Here is an 18,850-nt window from a genome sequence, read left to right on the forward strand (position 1 = left end):
GAACTTGGTTCTAGCTGTCACCTGAAGGTTGTGGACGTGCTGGTTTAGATACGCTCTGTGTGGCTGTGCAGCAGTGAAGCAAGAATTCGGAGAAGGCAAGGATATGGAAATCCTGACAGCTGTGAGGATCACTGACGAAGTCCCAGTGTGGCCAAAATGTTGCCCATTTTGTCTTGACACCATTTATACCTCTGTAATTTGGGGCTAAATCCAACGGACAGTTAGGAGAGTTGTAAAATTGGCATGACGGTGGAATTGGGCTCAAATGTGCGGTAACTATACCACAGAAGGAGCAATACTCTGGAATGAATTAAACTTACTGACTTCAGTGACATTTTGTAATGTATCCTTCTAATTACTCTCTATACAGCACATTGTGAATTTTCAAGAGCTAGAAATTGAGTCTAAAAGACCAAAATATATATATATAGAAAATGTTTGAGTGGTATTTTTCATTCCTGAAATATATAACTTCTGTGACTAATGGTTTTATTATATTTTTCAGGTGTTGTTGCTAGTAAGAAAAATCGTTAACTTTTAAAACACTAAGTTTTTTAGTGCATGAATACAGGTGGACAGCTGAGGTACAGCCTCTAAGTAGTCATGCTTGGTTTTGAATAGCATAAATATATAGGGATCCAATCTAATACTATGTATAAGAGAAGCAAATTATATAACTACTAAATTGCATGTCAAAGGCCTTTCTTTTTGGTGCAATAAGTATCTTTCCACTATTACCAGAAGGAGTAGGTGTAATTAACTCCCAGCAATGCCAGTATTTTCCAAGATCATATGTCTAACAAAGGAAGAGAAGAGGTTTCTGGATGTGAGTCTGAATTTATGTTTCAGCTGCAGCAAATGCTCTTAATAGTTTATGCTATGCTGTGAAGCTTGACTCTGGTTTGCAGAGTTTGAATCTCAACTCTGTGTATAACCATGACAGTAGAGGTTGAAGGTGAAGAAATGATAATATGGTACTTGACGTAAAGTGGCTTTGCTAACAGACCAGTGAACGTTGTCTATTTATACAGGAATAGTGGTTAAACCTCTGCTGAGTTTACTCCAAAGCTTGATGAAATAATAGTTGCTCGCTTGGGAAGCCATGTGCCCGTCTAATCTTTAGGCTGGTCAGTGAGAAGATTTAACTTTCTGTAGTTTAGAGTAGTGCTTCTGACATTGTCTCTGTGATCCAGTGGCACGGTGTTAAATGGTATTAGGACCGAGATTCAGTAACGCGGAAAATAGGATGGCGTATAAACAAGTGAGGCAATTGCCTTGTACAGTAAGAAATACTGAAAATATTTCTTGTAATCTAACCATGGCTTGGCATGACCTTGCTCTGACACCGTGACTCAATGACACAATCTTATCCTCAGGAGAAGTGGATTTTTAAAGCCTATTATTAACTTCCTATGGGCCAAACAAACAACTGGAGAAGAAATGGGGTCATTTGTGGTTGTTTATTTCTTTCTCTTCCTGACACTTCTCTGCCTCCTCATTCTTCCTAGTGCCTGGAGCCCTGCAAAGAGTCCTGGGACCTGAAGAAAAACCATTGCCAAAGCTTCTGTGAGGTAAGTCAGCCCAAGGGCACTCTTTCTCACTTTGTTCTAGCTGTCTCTTTCATTTAAATTATTAGCTTCAAGGAGACAGCTAACAAACATGGTTTTTTTACAGCATTTGCCTTCATTTGAATGGGTACACATATAACAATGTAGACATATTAAGTCTGAGTTTAAAAAAATTTTTTTTTTTCCTGACCAAATGGTTTATCTCAACTTGAAGTTTTAAGACTTGATCCAGCCACTCTTACCTAACTTCTCTCAGAAGGTGCTGTTAAATCCCTCCTGCAAGATGCTATTTCTACCACATGCCCTTCTATCTTTTCTGGCCGTGTGTAAGAAAGAGTATCTTTGTTGAAAAGATAAAATGTCATTGTGTGAAAATCCTTGTGCCGGCTAGCTAGAAAAGATGGCTTTCCTGTATGTGAAAGTCAATCTGATTTCTAAAAGAATATCTCTCCAGGATTGTGGACTCCTGGTTCAGAAGACTACTATCAAAATACATAATAATTCAGGAACAAGTCTTTGGAAAACTGTTCCTGAATCATGTTTCAGAATAACCTGGTGAATAAGCAAACCTAGATGAGTTAAACTAGTACAAAAAAGGAGATGGTCTTACTGGATTTAAAACATTGCTCTGCTCATTTGGTGGAAATAAGCTGTTACAGTTCTTAAGTGTTTTTTAGTACAAAATGGAAATATCATCTCAATAGAAAGCTGCTTTATTAGAACTAAATCAATATAAAGATACAACTTTATTGAAGTCTATGAAAGTGTATGTTTATGAAGATTTTCAGCTTTTCCTATAAAAAAATAGAAGTGACCTTAAGTGATGAATTGATCTCAGTGATATACTGATTTAACTCCTCCCTCATCGCTGTGGGCACTCTTTTTCTGGTACAAGAGCATGTCTTATGTTTAAATGATTTTAGCATCATGAAGATGATCAGGAAAAGCTATAATTTCAACTAAAAAAATACTTAGATCCAACTATGTGTAAATAGGGTTTACTGGATTACTGATGTATGTAGTTACATTGGAAGACAAAGAAAAATTTCTCATGAAAACCAATCCTTGTAAGAGTTCTTTAACCCAGATTAATTGCTGCTTCCTCATATAAAAAACTCTAGGGTAGTGTAATAAACCATTTTTAGTGGATCTAATTTATGTCATTCTTGTATATCACTTCTCACTCAGGCTGTATGTTTCCAGATATGGGTGAAAATACGTATAAAATTGGTTTAAAAGGAAAACATTTGTAGAACACTGTTCTATTGTAGTTAAAAACAGTGAGCATCCCTCTTTGATTAGTGTTTTGTGGTTGAAGCTAAATTTAGAACTTCAAAGGCCTGTAATGAAGAGCAGCACATTTAGCAGCTAACTGAAAAATGAGCTGTGAAATAGGGTGAGGAGGAGAAGCCTTGAGGACGTATTATGCCTCAGGGAGCTATAAAGTTTTTAATTAAGTAGCTGCAAATTTGTGATGTTTTAGGATTTGAAATTAGCTTCACACACACACACAAAAGTACGGGACTACTTTCCTTTCTCTCAGACTCATGTATGCTCCATAGACATTGTTTGATTGAATTAAACAAGGCTGTTTTCCTTTGAGAGTGTTTTCAATCTTTTTGTATTTTGTGAAAAATCTGGAAGCAACAATTTAGCTTTGTGATTCTCAAGGTCCCTGCTTGGTATGTTACTTCTTATCTACTCAAGGAGGGTGCTAATGTTAAAGGAACCTTATGTGTGAAGAAGAAAAGGAGAGAGTTTACCTGACTCCTTTTTTCCCATAAATTCAGTTTCCTGATGGTTTAGCTTCTTAACTGGCTAACCACGGGATCAGGTGCATTCCAATGGGGAGAACACCAGGAGTGTGGTCCAAGGATCACTGGGGTCAGCAGGAGATGTAAGGACTGCTCATTTTGGCAGCCTTTAGGCTGGTTAAGCCGTAACACCTAAATGCATCCTTAAAAATCTGATTCAAAAATTCTGGACTGTTCTGTAGGACAAGATAGCAGAGGTAACGTAGTGGCACATTCTTGGACCACAGTGACTTTGGAGAATAAACTGACATATAGTCTGTGAAACACTTGGGCCTCCATAATAGGGGAGTCTTTCTCATTTTACCAGAAATAGGAAAACAGTAAAAATAAGAAAGTAAAACGTTTGAATATGGAAGGAAGTTGCAGAAATTACATGAATAGTTGGATGGAGACTGGGTTATAATTTCTGGGTAGGCTTAGGAATCTGTAAATCAGATCTGTCAGAGCAGAAGGTTTTTGGTTGCTCTGAGATAGAAAGACAGGCTGTAGATAACCCCAGTTACATGGGTTGCCCATCTACAGTTCCACCAATCACTTTGAGGGAATCACTTTAGCTGTTTTTGCACTGAACTAAATAAAACACCAGATAAAAGAGGAGATGAAGTCCCCATGTCACACACAATGTTCTCCGCAGGGTGCTAGATGATATTTTTAATGGAGTTTTACATGAACCTTGTAAACTTCTGAGTAGTACACATGCTATAAAATGTCTATGCGTTGAAGCAACCTCTCATATATCTAGGACTTGATTTCTCAAAGAAGTAGCGTCTACTTTGATCTTCAATCAGTATATTTAAAGCTTATTTTAATCTGTATTTTCTGCTGATAATTTTATCAGAAATTTAGTTCCAGTTCCATGAAGAGTTATACAATTACTAATATGCTGGCAAGAACATAAAGATGCTACAAAATCTTCTTAGCCAGCTCAGTTCAAACAGTATAATGAGACAAGATTTCAGTTATTTATCTAGAGTGGCATTACATCAGATATTGTGGGTAAAGTGTTATGAAGTACAAAGAGAGGAATGTGGGGTAGTCCAAAAAAAAGACTGTCTGACCATTGCTTCCCCTTTGTTTTGGGAATGTTTTTAATCTGTCATTGAGCAACTTTGTAGCCAGCCAATGTGAGGAAAACAAGGGGAAGCTGGCAGATATAAACAACTTTATTCCATTAAAGATGGTGGTCTTACTTGAGGGAATTCATCATTCTGTACTTGGAATGCTTTTTTAGAAGTGGCTTGAATATATAAATCTTCAGGGACAGTCTTGCAAAAGCTGAAAATCTGAATTTTCCTTTAGGAGGTCTTGGAAAATGTACAACATTTTTTCTTTTTTTATTTTCTTTTTTTTTTCCCTGTTGAAAACTTTATACAATTCTTTTGTTTTCCCTTTAGCCTCTTTTCCCCAAGAAGAATTATGAATGCCTAACTAGCTGTGAATTCCTTAAGTACATCCTGTCTGTGAAGCAAGGGGACTGCCCAGCACCTGAGAAGGCCAGTGGTTTTGCAGCTGCCTGTGTTGAAAGCTGTGAAGCTGATAGTGAATGTTCTGGAGTGAAGAAATGCTGTTCCAATGGATGTGGTCATACGTGCCAAGTTCCAAAAAATTTGTACAAAGGTAGAGATTATTAATATATACTCACCCTGGGCTAATAACCTCAGGCCGTAATAAAGTCTCCTAGAAAACTAGGACTTTCTTTTCATAGGAGTTTGTATGGATGGGAAGAAAAAGGAGAGGTGCCTGTAGACATGTGGCTGGACACTGAAAGGGTGGAAAGTCAGAGAAAAATGTTGCTCAAGTTTCTGATTTTTTTTCCCCTTTTGAAGCCCATGTCTGGAAATCTGTGGAATGTAAACATGTGGCTATTATGAATCATCTTAAGCAGAACAAACTTGCCAATTTAGGTGAAATCTCACTTAATTTGATGCAGATGAGAGAGAATGCAGCAGGAAAATACTTAACAATAAATAGTTCAAGTCCAATTAATCACAAATAACATTTATGTTTATAAGCCAAGCAGGTAGGACTACCAAATAGGAAGTGTGAGATAGTCTGGTAAAAGAACAAATCAATGCATTATATTTGACATCGGTGTTCTTAATGACCTAAGAACAAAATAGTGAAAGATTATACTACCCACATATATATATATATATATATATATATATAAAAATTCATTGTTTAAATCTAAGGCAGTCTTATTCAAACATGTTTAATTGTTTTGTGTCCTGAGATTCTGTGAAAAAAGGTTTTCCATGACATCCATAGACAAGAACATATAGCCTTAGAAATGATTTGCTTAGACAAAGTCCAGATTTTAATTTGTTGGCATTAAAAAAAGCTTTATACATGGAAATATTCTGAAAATGTACTCGTAACACAGAAAAATGAGCATTTATGAAAGGCATTTTTATGTTCCACAGAGCTGGAATGTTTTGTTTGAAATCCATTCTCCTTACTTCAGTGATAAAAAATAAATATTAATCAGTTATTCTTCTGATAGCATGGGCTCTCTGTGGAGAGCCTAATCAGCAGAACTCTGAACTAAGGTCCGGGCTTAGGTCTGAACCCAGACTTATTTCCATCTGTGGATGGAAAAATGGTAAAATATGTGAAGGAGATGGTGATTTTATTTTTAAGATTATTGCTTTAACTGATATGTTGATGCATCTTTTTGAATGTCCCTAGTGATGAGAATGTACGTCAGAAATAACGTGCTTTGACTTTTGAATCCTGTCTTTGAGCATACAGGATGGGCCATCAGGAAGCACTGTCTTATTTACTGACATAAATGGAGAAAATTTCATCTAGAAGTCATAGAGGTTGAGTAAGCATAGAACTGATGAAGATAGTACTCAAAGTATTTTGAAGAGCAGGCAGTACTGTCATCCAGCTTTCCAGTGCAGAAGGGAAATTCTCTTGCTTCCAAGATACTTCAAAGCAGCCCCTTTAAAATGATAAGGAATTAATACACTCCTATACACAGCACCTTTCAAAATGAAAATTATTAAAATGGATCACTTAGTTATTTCTTTCGCCTTCTTGAGACAAATGACCAAAGTGATGAACTGGCATTCCTAGTGTATATGTAATGATTTACATGATCAGGCTCCATACCACAACTACAAAGCATTCCAGTAGCTGTAACAGCTGGAAAAGGTAAAAACGAAACAAGCAAAGAAACAAACAAATGAAACAATATGACATGCTTTTGGAGAGGACACAGGATATGACACATTGTCTAACTGCACGCTGGAAAGTCTACTACTGTTCAGCCTAATTATATAGGAACAGAACTAACCTTCTCTAACATCTTATCACCTATCTGCAGGAGGTGCTTGCTTGTAAGAGCATATATGTCTTGCAGAGGAAGGGCAAGCCCAATACCATACGATGAATTCAGCTAATTAGCCTCTTCAACCTGTCTTTTTGCAACAAAGGACAAATAGAAGCGGAGCAGGCTTGCTATTCGTTTCCTCCAGGGGTAAATGACCTTCCTGTCACTAAGGAAGAGCAAACTCTGCAAGCATGACTGAGGTCTAGTGAATAAGTTTAGTACTTATTCTTATCATTTTGACAGCACTCACAGCTAGAAAATGAACTCAGATTGAATCTAAGAGTCTAGAGAAGTTCCTGTTGATCAAGCTCTGGAGATTAGTTACAACAGCAGATATAAAATACCCATCTGATTTGCTGTATTTACAAACTGGATTTGCCCTCTAGTAGAGTGCTAAAGCCCAATCCTAAAAGAATATCAATGTAAGTACGCTGCCACCAAAGTCATATATTGCAAATGTTGTTGGATTAATGTAACAAGTCCAGTTACTTGTTATCCTAATTGTTTATTGGCTTGCATTTGCTATAATCTTCAAACTGTCTATTATCATTGTGTTTTTTCATCTCTTTTGGGAGTGTTACTAATCAGTTACATAGTCTTCACAGTTTTATTTCCCTTTACTGGAGATATCAAATGTTCTCTCCTACTCTTCTTTCATCTGCCTCATCCACCTCCTTTACACTGTCTCAACTAGTGAAGGACTTCAGAAAGTGTCCCTTCTCCGTGGCTTATATATTTTTTTTTCCTATATGGAGATAATGATATTATAAATAACAGTAAGTGCCTAAAGTAGATTTGGTACTTTAGAGCTGGGGGCGATATCTCTGTTTAGAAATAAAACAGTTTGAAAATGCAGAAGAAGAAGGAAGGAAGAGAAAGGGATGGAAGAAGCATGATCAGGTTCACTTTGCCTAACGTGCACGATGAATCCCCAAACAAGGACAAGGACATGTATCTTTTTCTGCACTCAGCTGATGACAGCTGAAAAAATTACCCATCACCTTTTTCCTGTTCAGAAGTTAGTGGTCTCTCAGATGTGATGATACACCTACTTGTGTGAACTTTCCAGGACCTCTTTTTAACAAAGATTTAGGGTTCATGCTGTCTAAACCAGCCTAACTAGTTTTGTCTGAAACGTGTAAGGGAGCAATCCATACAGCAGAACAAACTGCAGATCTGGGCAAGGTAAATTGTGAAGATTATGACATTTAAAGGGTATGATGGTACGGCAATATCATAATAAGATAGCTGGGGCCAGGTAGTCACCCACAGTTTAAAGACTTTCCATGCTTAAAGAAAAATAGTTTTGTATTAAAAAAATAGTGTACAGTTTTAAAAGCGCACATCTCTGAGTCTTTGAACAACTGTGTTTACAATTGCACTAATGCCCTGAATGTACCCTTTACTGCCTGAAACCCTGCCATGAAAACTTTTTGAATTCCTGGGGAACTGACATGTAAGATACAGATTCTTATGATGGACCAGTGTGCATTTATTTTCCATGGCCCAGAGAGGCATGTGCTGTTTGAAAGACACCTTTAGAAACATTTTTCCTGGGCTCTGCTATTGCACGCGTACAGCAATCAGTGATTTGAATTCTTCAGTTAAGCACTGCAGACATCAGAGGACTAATTTGTTCCAGCACGATGAAAGGGCTGACCATTTACATAATAAAAAGCACATTGAAGAGTAATTGGATCTACACATCTGGATATTAAATTGATGGTGCTGGTTCTACAAAAGTATTTTAAAATGCACTTGTGCTGTGCTCTCGTTGTTTGTGCTGCTGCGCTCCATCTGCACGCAATTACGTAACACCGGAGAGGCTGAGATACTTGCAATCAAGTGAATCCAACTGCCCCTAATGCAAAGCAGATGGAAGTTTTCTTAACATGCAAATTGTAGGATTATTGTACATCATAATTAAAGACGGATTTTCAAATGTGGAAATCCGAACTGACATGTTCTGTGATGTTCGTTGTATTAGGCTAAGACTGCAGGCTGTTGAAGGATATCCAGGGTTTAAACTGCTATGATAACCAGATTTAAGTACTGAATTTTCCTCAGGTTGATTTTAGGTTTCTTCAAGGGCTACAAGATCAATTTTTATTTACTTATAGATAATTGTATGATCAGATTTAGGAGAACACCTCTTAAAATATAAAAGTGGTTTGTTCACCTAAGGAAATTTTGGTACTCAGTCATCTGTGGCAGACTGAGTAGGAAACAATTTATCGAACCAACACATACAGCTCGACTTATGTGGACACCCACTGAAATGGCAAAATAACTAAAGTGCATTTGGTAACTTGCTAAGAAGGTTTATATGTCAGCATAGAAATCTCATTTGTGACATATCATGAAGTGACAAAATGCTGTGCACTCAAATATATGAGTTCCTAAAATCTGTCTAGAGAAATGTATCTAACACTTGATTTGTTGATTTAATCAAAAGATGCCAAATTTGAAGAGTTGTTTTTTCCTTCAAGCTACTGCAGGTGTTTTCAAAAAGGTGATGTTACCAGCAGTAGAAACAACAGCAATAACCGTCCTTCAGTGTCACTGTGTAATGAGAGAGCGCTGTAAAATTTTAGAAGGACATCTTTGTCTCTGAAATGTAACAATTGGACAATATATATTAGGTATATCTATTCCAAGATGCTTTGGAATTACCTTTCCTAGATCTTTAGGGAAGAGTGGAGAGTGACACATCATACAATACAGTTGCGTGTGCGTCAATAAGATCATGCTGCCATGGAGAAGGCAAACAGCTTTAAGTATATCAGACTAATGTAAGACGCGTGAAACAATCCTGCTTCTCAAGTCTATGCTGGTGAGAGCTTAGACACAGTCTGTGCCCAGTTTTAGGCTTGACACTGGAGAAGGGCTGTGGGCCAACGTGAGAGTTTCCAGAGACAACTGCAAGAATGATCAGAGGTCTAGAAACACTGATTTAAAAGGAAGATGGGGTGCCCTGTGGTTATTAGGCTGACGAAGAAAACATTCAGAGGCATGATAACAGTCTTGCGGTTCATAGAAGGCTCCTGTGTAGATGAAAGAAAGAATCTGTTCTCCACGATCCATGAGCGTCGTGGACAAGTATCGAGTTTAAGATGCAGCAGAGGAGACTAAACAGGGTAGTGAGAAAGCTTTCTAATCGTAAGGATAGAGTAGTGGAATGGATTACTCTGTGTTGCTGTGGAAATTCTGTCATTAGATGTGTTTAAGGACAAATTAGGTGAAAAACTGAACAACAGGTGTAGCTGATTCTGCTTGGGATCAAAAGGATCTTTCTCCAGGTTATCAAAGAATATTTGGAAAGTGTTTTCTGTGAGATCAATTTTAGCTTACAACTTTCAGATCCTTTAGTTTTTAAATGAAATAAAGATATATTTTTGAAGTTTTTTTAAAAACAAGTTTTATTGTTAGCAGATAGGTCAGCTATGAGCACTTCTGAAACTCCCATGCTCATCAGCCTATCCATTCCCCCTTTTTTCCTTCTGTCTGACCAACAATCTTTTTTTTTTAGATTATTTTTTTTATACAGCTTCATCTACGTATGGTTTAATCACATCCTGTAAATTACTCACGTATTTTTGTCTGCATGTTGCTATTACAGGTGTTCCACTGAAACCCCGGAAAGAATTAAAATTCATAGAACTTCAGTCTGGAGACCTGGAGGTGAAGTGGTCTTCAAAATTCAATATTTCTATTGAGCCTGTGATTTATGTTGTTCAGAGGAGGTGGAACCAAGGAATCCATCCAAGTGAGGATGATGCTACTAACTGGCAAACTGTGGCACAGGTCAGTTCTTTGTAAAGCGATATGGATCCCTAGCTTCCAGACGATGATCTAAAGGTCGTCTTCAGATCGGAGAAGAGTTAGATCATTTACAGGTGGGGAGGCTCATGCAGAGGGATCCCTTTATAGGGTCTCTCTCCAGGTCATGACAGAGCTGCAAACAGAATCCAGATCTCCAAGGCCTTACTTCACTGCTTAATGAACTGTTTCCTAGATTTACTCAAGAGAAATGAACTTCAGTATTTTCACTTCTAGTTTTTCAGTTATAGAAACATCAAATGCTTTTGGTATGTATTGAAAATGATTTCGTAAAAAAATATACCAGTAAAGAAGTAAATAATGGTTTCCTTGTCCCTAAAAGAAAAAATACTCAGAGGTCTATGTTTTCAAAATGAGTTTATTTTGTGGGTTTGCTCTCTATAGATACATATCTATAGAACTAGCTGGAGGCTTGATTTTCATAATGCTGGTGAGTGGCACTTTCTTGTAAGCACATACTTATGGTCTATTCAGATGGGAATTCCAAAGTCTCTGAAAGCTACAAGTCTCTTGAAAAATGTAGAATTAGATACCAAAATCCACTGAAGGAAGCACACAAGAGACGTAGTTCTTTTGAGGTCAGTGAGACTCAGTGCACAGTCTCTAAGGCATGGGTTGGATCTTATCAAAAAGATAAGAAATACAATTGGTGAAAAGGCTATTTAATTTTCTAAAATAAAACAAAGAGTGAAAAAAATACTAAAACTTTTATTCTTTGTAAAGTTGTTTTTTTCAGATGTTACCCTCCCAATTCGGAAAAGCCTATGATGTCATGCTCTTATCACTCAGTGCAATCCAGACTGAAAATGTAAGATTCATGAGCAAATGTTTCTTAATGAGAAGCAGGCAACAGAGCATAAATTTTCACTTAGTTTCTTCCCAGTTTCAATCTGTTTTTTAACATGCTGACAGTCCACCTGGATGGCAGAGTTCCAATCGTTTATCTTAACTGCTTCACCCTCATCCCTGCTGACAAGAAAACTAAAATGCTGATTTTGAAAAGACCTGCAAAATGTCATTATAGCTAGGAGAAAAAAAGAAAAGAGAGGATAAATAGAACCATCCACAAAATAAAGTAAGGACTTTAAATTCTGTGACAATCTGTGTTCATTCTCAATTCAGATTGTGTAGGGAAAAACTATCTTAAAATAATGTCAAGTTTGTGAAACTGAACACTCAAGAGTGAAGTTCTTAGCTTCAATGTGGTGCTACAGGGGACTGTCACTTTGTTAGAGTCTTGCTCAGAAAAAGTCACCTGCAGCAGAGCCTGGCATGAAACTCAGCTTGTGCACACCTCCAAACCTGATAAAGTTGCAGTGACTTATTTCTTACCTCTCAGGTGAGGTTCAGGTCCTCAGTTTGCATTCTCCCTATTCAGCAAACAACCTCCTACCTTTGCTACCAGGAAAATACCACGTAGCAAAAATGAGCCAGACCTGGATTACTCCTCACTGTTACCTTGCAATGTATATGTGCTAGACTGTAGAAGCCCAACTCTTCGGGCTGGTGGATCCAGACTGCAACGGTAGCACACTGCTGTGCTTTTTCCCATCCCAGAAACAGACCTCATGCACATCTCTGGCAGCATGCACTATATATGCTCCACAGCAGCGGAGCGTATACGAACCTCTGCCTTCTTGCAGTGGGTGTACGGGAGAGGGTGGTTCAGAAACGTGTTCCTGCGCAAGAGTGATAAGAACCCTGACAGCTGCCTTTCCTGGGGGTCTGTCACACGCAGGCAGAAGGGGCTGAGTTAATCACTGCGGCAGGAGAAGCCTCCTCCAACTGACATCTTTCCGAGAACTTCACTGTCCCTTCTGCATCACAAGAGACGCGGGTTTGATTGTGTGATGGACCCCACTAGCCATGTCAGGTCAGAACAAGCTTCGGGATGTCTGACGGGCTTTGTGAACTGTGTATATCTTATGGGACATACAGCCTGGGCACCCTTGAGGGGGGCTAGTAATCAGAATCTCTGTCTCTATAGAGTAATGTACCTCCATCATGTTTGTAGTTTTAGACATCCCACCAGGCAGTCAGATTCGTTAAGTGTGGCTGCCTGCAACAGAATTTATTTTGCAATGTCAGCAACAAGGATGGATATCCAGTTTGACTAAAGTGACTGTGTGCATGGCCTCCGGGCTTTTCTTGTCTATATAACTGAGATTTTTTCTTGTATCATTCCAAAACATTGGGGTATGAGACCTTAATTACAGGCAAAGGCGGCGAAGAGCTCAGCCATTCGGCTGAGAGCTCCTGGGGCATCTCAGTCCAGGGGAGACAATGCTGGCTCTTTCATTACTCTGCAACTTAAGCTAGAGAGCATGTAAAAAACAGCCGAAGATCAAAAAGGCTGTGGGTGAGGATCTGAATTTCTCTGTGCTTCTGCCGATATGTAGTGTAATTATGCAAAGTTATTCTTAGCATCTTCTTATAAGAAATTTCATAATATTTTATCAGAGTTCCTGATCAAATATTCTATTTTTATTATCTGTCCAAGAAGAAATGGGGTTATAATGTTCAATAACTTTATTTTAAGGTGTTCACTTTTAAAAAAACCTTGCTGTTTTCTATTGCCTTTACATGAGCTAATTTGCAAGTAATTTTTCATGCCTCACATATTTTTACTGGGTATTGAAAAAATAATTTTGAAAAAGATTGTTTCCTTTGTACTGTATTGTGTCATCAGTTCTTTTTTGATGTCTTTTTTTTTAAGGAGGAAGGCTCAGTCTATTAAAACATTATTTATTTAACTCTCCAAGTATACAAAAAAAGCAAACACATTGAAAACAATTTTAGTTGTTTTTCACTTCAGGAAGAAGGGATTTTGCTAACTTTAGTTTTTTACTGCACATTTTTGGGAAAATTTGACATAACTAACCATTTGACTAATTTCCATCAATTAATATAAAAACTACAGGAACTAAGATACTAGTTAGCCTAGTTAGCTATGATGTACAGTGTCCTAAGTGGTTATGCCAGGTTTCTTACGCTACTGTTTTTTAAGGTTTAACCAGCTGAGCAGGACCTGCTGCACTATCCTATGAGAATACATCTTGTGAACAAACTTACCGTTCTGTTTGGTGCTAATGCTTTCTAAAAATAATAGTATTACTGTTTACATTGGAAACTTAGATATTTAATTGTATTAAGCTAATTAATGAATTTAATTCAAATATACCAGGTCAGTTATTTTCAGACAGAACAAGTCTGTGTTGTGTGAATGGATGTCAAGTATGTGTGTGTGTGTGTGTGTGTGTGTGTACACACACACACATACATATATGTATACATATGGGCAGACAATAATGAAGTTTACTTATTAGTTTATTCCTTTATTAAAAGAAATAAGGGGCAGTATTTAGTGCTAGCTTGATTGTGACAGACCTTAGTGCTTCACCTTGGAATTGTCTAAACTATGTGGACAACTAATCTTTTTTAAAACTTAAAGTTTCTGAGACACCTAAAGTTCTGGTTCTGAGGATCACAAAAGGTTTCTCAGCCCCTGACAGTGAGAAATCCCAGCTGGAGCTGACCACCAGTCCTGTACACTAAAGGTTTCTTTCTCCATCTTGCAGGAGGGGCTTGCTTTGGTAAGCGTTCTTAGAAAGTGCCCACCTTGTGTGGGGTTGCATTCCCATGAAATTGGGGGGTCTGCTGTCCTTTGATGGAGTAGTAGATGCAGCACTGTCAGGTTTCTTCTGTATCAGAGGAAACACAAACTCAGCTCTTCTGATACCCTGGATGGTATCCCTTCATTCTCTGAACTGCAAATTCTTTTATCACTGTGCGTTCTTTCAAAAGAAGGTGTAGAGCTATGAACTCAGGAGGGTAAGGCTGTCCTCTCCTATTTCCATTAAACCTTTGCACTACAGAAAGGAATCCAGGATCGATAGTGTGAAAGATAGGGAATGAACACAATGAAACAGTGCATTGATTACTGTAATCCTTGGTGAGGGGAGAATCCTCTGTACCAGTCTTTGCTATGAAGACCTTCTTACACCAATTTTTACAAATATATATGTAAGACAGAAAAAAATCCTTGGAGTGGTGACGCAAGAATCCCATCTGATGGCCTTACTGCTATGCTGCCGGGTCATATATTCTCCTTCTTCTCCCTCCTCATCCTAACTAATCCCACTTTCCCTTACAAGAAGTTGTAATTTTCAGCCTTCCTTTCTCCGAGGAACAGTTTTGCCTGTGAATGTAGAACATGTTCTAATTCAAAATAGCATGCAACACCCAAGATGCTAGGGAATATTTTCTCCCAACCTCTCAGACAAAGGATGGGATTGAAGATAGGTCATCCACGCTCTGGGTAAGTACTTTAATCATTAGTCAGTTATATGAGCTGGGATCTGGGGAGATTTCTGTAGGCTTTTTGAAGAGAATAGCAGATAACCCATTTTGAAAGACAGGATGAGGGGACTACTTTCAGGAGAGGCCTCAGGGCTTGAACAGTTAAGGGCTGCTGGGAGAGGAGTGGAACTGTCAGTGCTTCCTAAATGGGACAGCTCTGGGCAAATCTCATCCAAATTCCCACCTGAAAGCCCAACCACTTTCTTCTTTCTGGCCATCGGAGGTGGCCTGTTGTCCCTTGGACCTGAAATGCACTTTTGAGAAGGAGCGTCAAGCTATTCTCCATATTCTCCAGGTTATGTCATTGTGATTACGTGCTGCTCTTATGTAAAGTTGTATCCTAATGTAGTTAGTGGGGATTTTCCCTTGTCTTCATTGAACTTTGGACGGTGCTGAAGGTGGACATGTTGGCCAATGATTTTGTCTGAGGACTCATTTGTTATTTTAATCCAAATGAAACGCCTATTAGGATTGGAGGTTAGCTTCAGAACATTCCTCTTCTAACTAAATGGGTAATGCATAGCCAAAATAAGTAGTAATTATGACCCCGTAATGATTTGAGGGGTGATCTTTTTGTTTTGTCTTTTATTTATGACTCTTAAACAAAATATACTAGCATTCTAAGAAATTAGAATCAATAAAATTGTTGTTTAATTTCTCTCATATTCAGGTAGAATTTTAGGTGTGTGATGAAATTCAACCATTAGTTATTTAATACCACTCAGCGTACCATTTAGTGGGCTTACATTAATATAAGACAGATATTGAAAGGACTCTGAATATTATGATCTCAGCTCCAAACATACTTAAGTAGTGAGAACTAACTAGACTAAAGTAATTAAACAAAAAATTCAGTTTACCGTTAAGGTAGTATAAGATATTTCAGTAGTATTTAGCTCTTTCTTGAAATCTATTAAATCAATGTAAAGGTTGCTTAGAGGTGCCAGAGTAGTTTATAATGCAAGAGTTACAGATACATCTCCTGCATGCCACTGAGTTTAACAGGAGCTTTGCCAACAAAAGGAACGATTAAAGTAATAGGCCCAAGGTATGTTAATAAATTAAAATAATTTTGGAGATATAGATTGACAGATTATTTGATTTTACAGTATTTCACAGTTGCCATGGAAGACTGACACAACTGAAATCTTTTCTTTTAATCAGTCCTAGCAGAATAGCTAAGCCGATGCAAATGACAAACAAGATTCCTTAGCTGAGGAATTTGGGGTCGATTCTATTCAGATTATGCTTGCCTTGTAACTAAATTCAGCAAATCTGTTCTTAAAAACCCACAGTGTTGTAACTAGTTAGTTACAGTTAGATATTGGTCCTGACCCTGATTTCAGTCGCAGCAGTAGCCTGAATATATCCTTGGGTTTTTTTCTGTTAGTATAGTGATAGTTTATATTACTCTAGTTCACTGTCTAGTCTCACCTGCAAGTTCTTGAGTATGTGGGCCTGCGTACTGGAAAAAACTAGCACATTTGAGTGCTCCATAAGATGAAAATAATAGTAAAAATTGGTTCAGGTAGGCTTTTTTCTTCCCTAGGGGAACCCCTTCACTGGATGAGATAATTCACTCTACAGGTAACATAAAAGCTAAAAAAAGGAAAGATGAGGCAGGCAATGAAAACATCAGGCCTGTTACCCCTGCTTAGGCTAAAAAGACAAATACAGCAGTCTGAATGGAGAAGGACTCTCAGTAGCAGCAATATGTGAGGGGCTCAAAGTCTGCAACACTTACCAGCCTGAGAGCAGTTAATAGTGCAGTTTAGAAAGGCTCTCTTTCCTTTACACGCACACACAAATGAGATACCTGTTTCCGTAAATTTTGCTTGTCACCAAGTGAAGAGATTAAGTGCAGGATAACACCTACAAATTTTATTTGTCAGGGCTCTAAAAATACCATTGCTGGAGAGCTGAAGCAACTTTCTCAAGCTCTGGCTATCCGAGTTAGATCAGCAGCTGCTGCTTTCTTACACAGACTGGAAAGGGAGCAAAAAGCAGAAATTATGCTATGCCTTTTTTGGGAACTACTTGGCATCATTGCAAGTAACACCGAATGCTATACAGGGAAGGTGGGGTTTTGAAGTTATAGAAAACAGAGCTTGTAAAAATAAATTGATGTCACTACATTTTCAATGACCTTGCATGTTTGGTCAGTAATGGTAATCAGTAATGATTGTATAGTATATTTAGACATGTACAGGACATTCAGTTCAGGTTCATGTGTTATTTTGATTAAAGAATTAAAACGCAATAAACATGACATCCTAAAATAAATTGAAAACTGGATAATTGAGAGGTAATAGCAAAAGTAAAATCTGCAACAAGTGGATGAATTTCTGATGAGTTCTGCAAAAACGCTACGTCTTCTGTACTTGGCAGTGATCCAGCAGTTACCAGGAGGCTGTGTTCAGTTCTGGTGTTTGTACCTTAGAAAGAATAAGAAACAGTGCAGAAGATAGCTGTTTAAAGGGGGAAAAAAAAGATAGAGGAAAGCAGGGCTCAGAATAAGAGCATGTAAAGCACCTCCTACTGAAAGGGTTCAGAGTGCATCTATGCTTATGCCATATTTCAGCAGTTAAGGTACTCCCCACAGAAGGTGGAAATTGAACTCGTGACACTAGCAGTCTCAGTGGGTGTTGTTGGAGAAAAGGTCATCTCCTATGACCTGAGAAAAGTCTGCAGGGAAGAGTTAAGGCTGTGAGTGTCTTTTTGACATAAGTGCCAAAGATCTGAAGAAGGCTTACATTCATTACCTGAGGGTTTTGTGTTTCCTGTGAACCAGAAAAGGCGGCTTCTCACAGCGCTGGATTTTGTGAAGCCATTTTGGACCCCTGATTCTCTGAGAATTGGGAATTGGAGAAACCATTCCTGTGACCTGGGGCAATGAGTTCCCTGAAACGTCAACACCTGAGCAGCTAGGCCCTATACACTGGTATATATCACTGGTTGTGATAACTGGGAAACTAATTTTGGGAATTTAACACTTCAGTTTTCGAAAGGTTACTTTTTCCAGAAGAGACCTACAATGCACTGTAAAACTGGGTGGTTACATGATTTTTTTCACAGCTGTAAATGCTTTGCAGTGCAGAATGCTGCTTGGAGTCAGGTGAGGTGGTTGCTGACACTGCTGCGGATTCAGGCTGGCTAACCGGTGTTGCGTGGGACATGATAGCGCAATTAGCCCTGTTAGAACGACGAGTGTAAGTGTGACATTTTCCCCACCAGACCACAGATGAGCGGGTTCGGCTGCCGGACATCCGAGCGAGCAGGTGGTACCAGTTCCGTGTGGCAGCTGTGAACGTGCACGGGACGAGAGGCTTCACGGCGCCCAGCAAGCACTTTCGATCCTCGAAAGGTTAGTTTTCGTTCGCCGGGTCTGATGCTCACCTTCCGCTCGCTCACACGTGGAGCGCAACCTGGTCTGCCTACTTTTGTGGAAGAAGGTATTTAACAGGTGGGGTTTTGGGGTAGTTTTGCCACCGGCTTTAGAAATGGTGTGAGATTTGTTTGAAGTCAGCGAAGGAATTAAAGGTTAAAGATGTCATTATTCTTTTATCAGTAAGGGGTCTCAACGAACAAACCTCCTTTTAAACATTTTCCGCACGGTTGGTATCAAACAACATGACCCTGACCATGAAACGTGAAGGAACTGTTGTTTCAGTGTGTTATTCCGAGAGGTTTCTCTTATTTTTCTTTTTAGTTATGAGAAATACATTGCTGCCATATGTTTAGCGGAGTATTAAGATATTTTGTTGCCTGTATCTAAATACTTGTAGCAGCATTGTTTTGATGGAACTGCAGGCTCTCTTAATATAACTTTCCCCTTGCTGGCAGTAATTGTAAGGACTTAAGAATAAAAAGGGTATAAATGCTAAATAGCATGTTTCTCTTCATTAGAAAGGCATGCCGGACAATCCACAAAG

General features: G+C 38.5%; 1 protein-coding gene across 1 annotated transcript in view; it reads left to right on the forward strand.

The window, feature by feature from the left end:
* Positions 1–18,850, forward strand: part of ANOS1 (anosmin 1) — a 149,633-nt gene that overhangs the window by 83,511 nt on the left and 47,272 nt on the right. Inside the window, exons 3-6 of the mRNA XM_052774008.1 lie at positions 1,509–1,571; positions 4,777–4,999; positions 10,339–10,523; positions 18,153–18,282. Coding sequence (XP_052629968.1) covers positions 1,509–1,571; positions 4,777–4,999; positions 10,339–10,523; positions 18,153–18,282 — 601 coding nt within the window. The remainder of the gene's footprint in view (positions 1–1,508; positions 1,572–4,776; positions 5,000–10,338; positions 10,524–18,152; positions 18,283–18,850) is intronic.

The sequence above is a fragment of the Harpia harpyja genome, chromosome 22 (assembly GCF_026419915.1).
Source record: "Harpia harpyja isolate bHarHar1 chromosome 22, bHarHar1 primary haplotype, whole genome shotgun sequence".
Classification (NCBI taxonomy): domain Eukaryota; kingdom Metazoa; phylum Chordata; class Aves; order Accipitriformes; family Accipitridae; genus Harpia; species Harpia harpyja.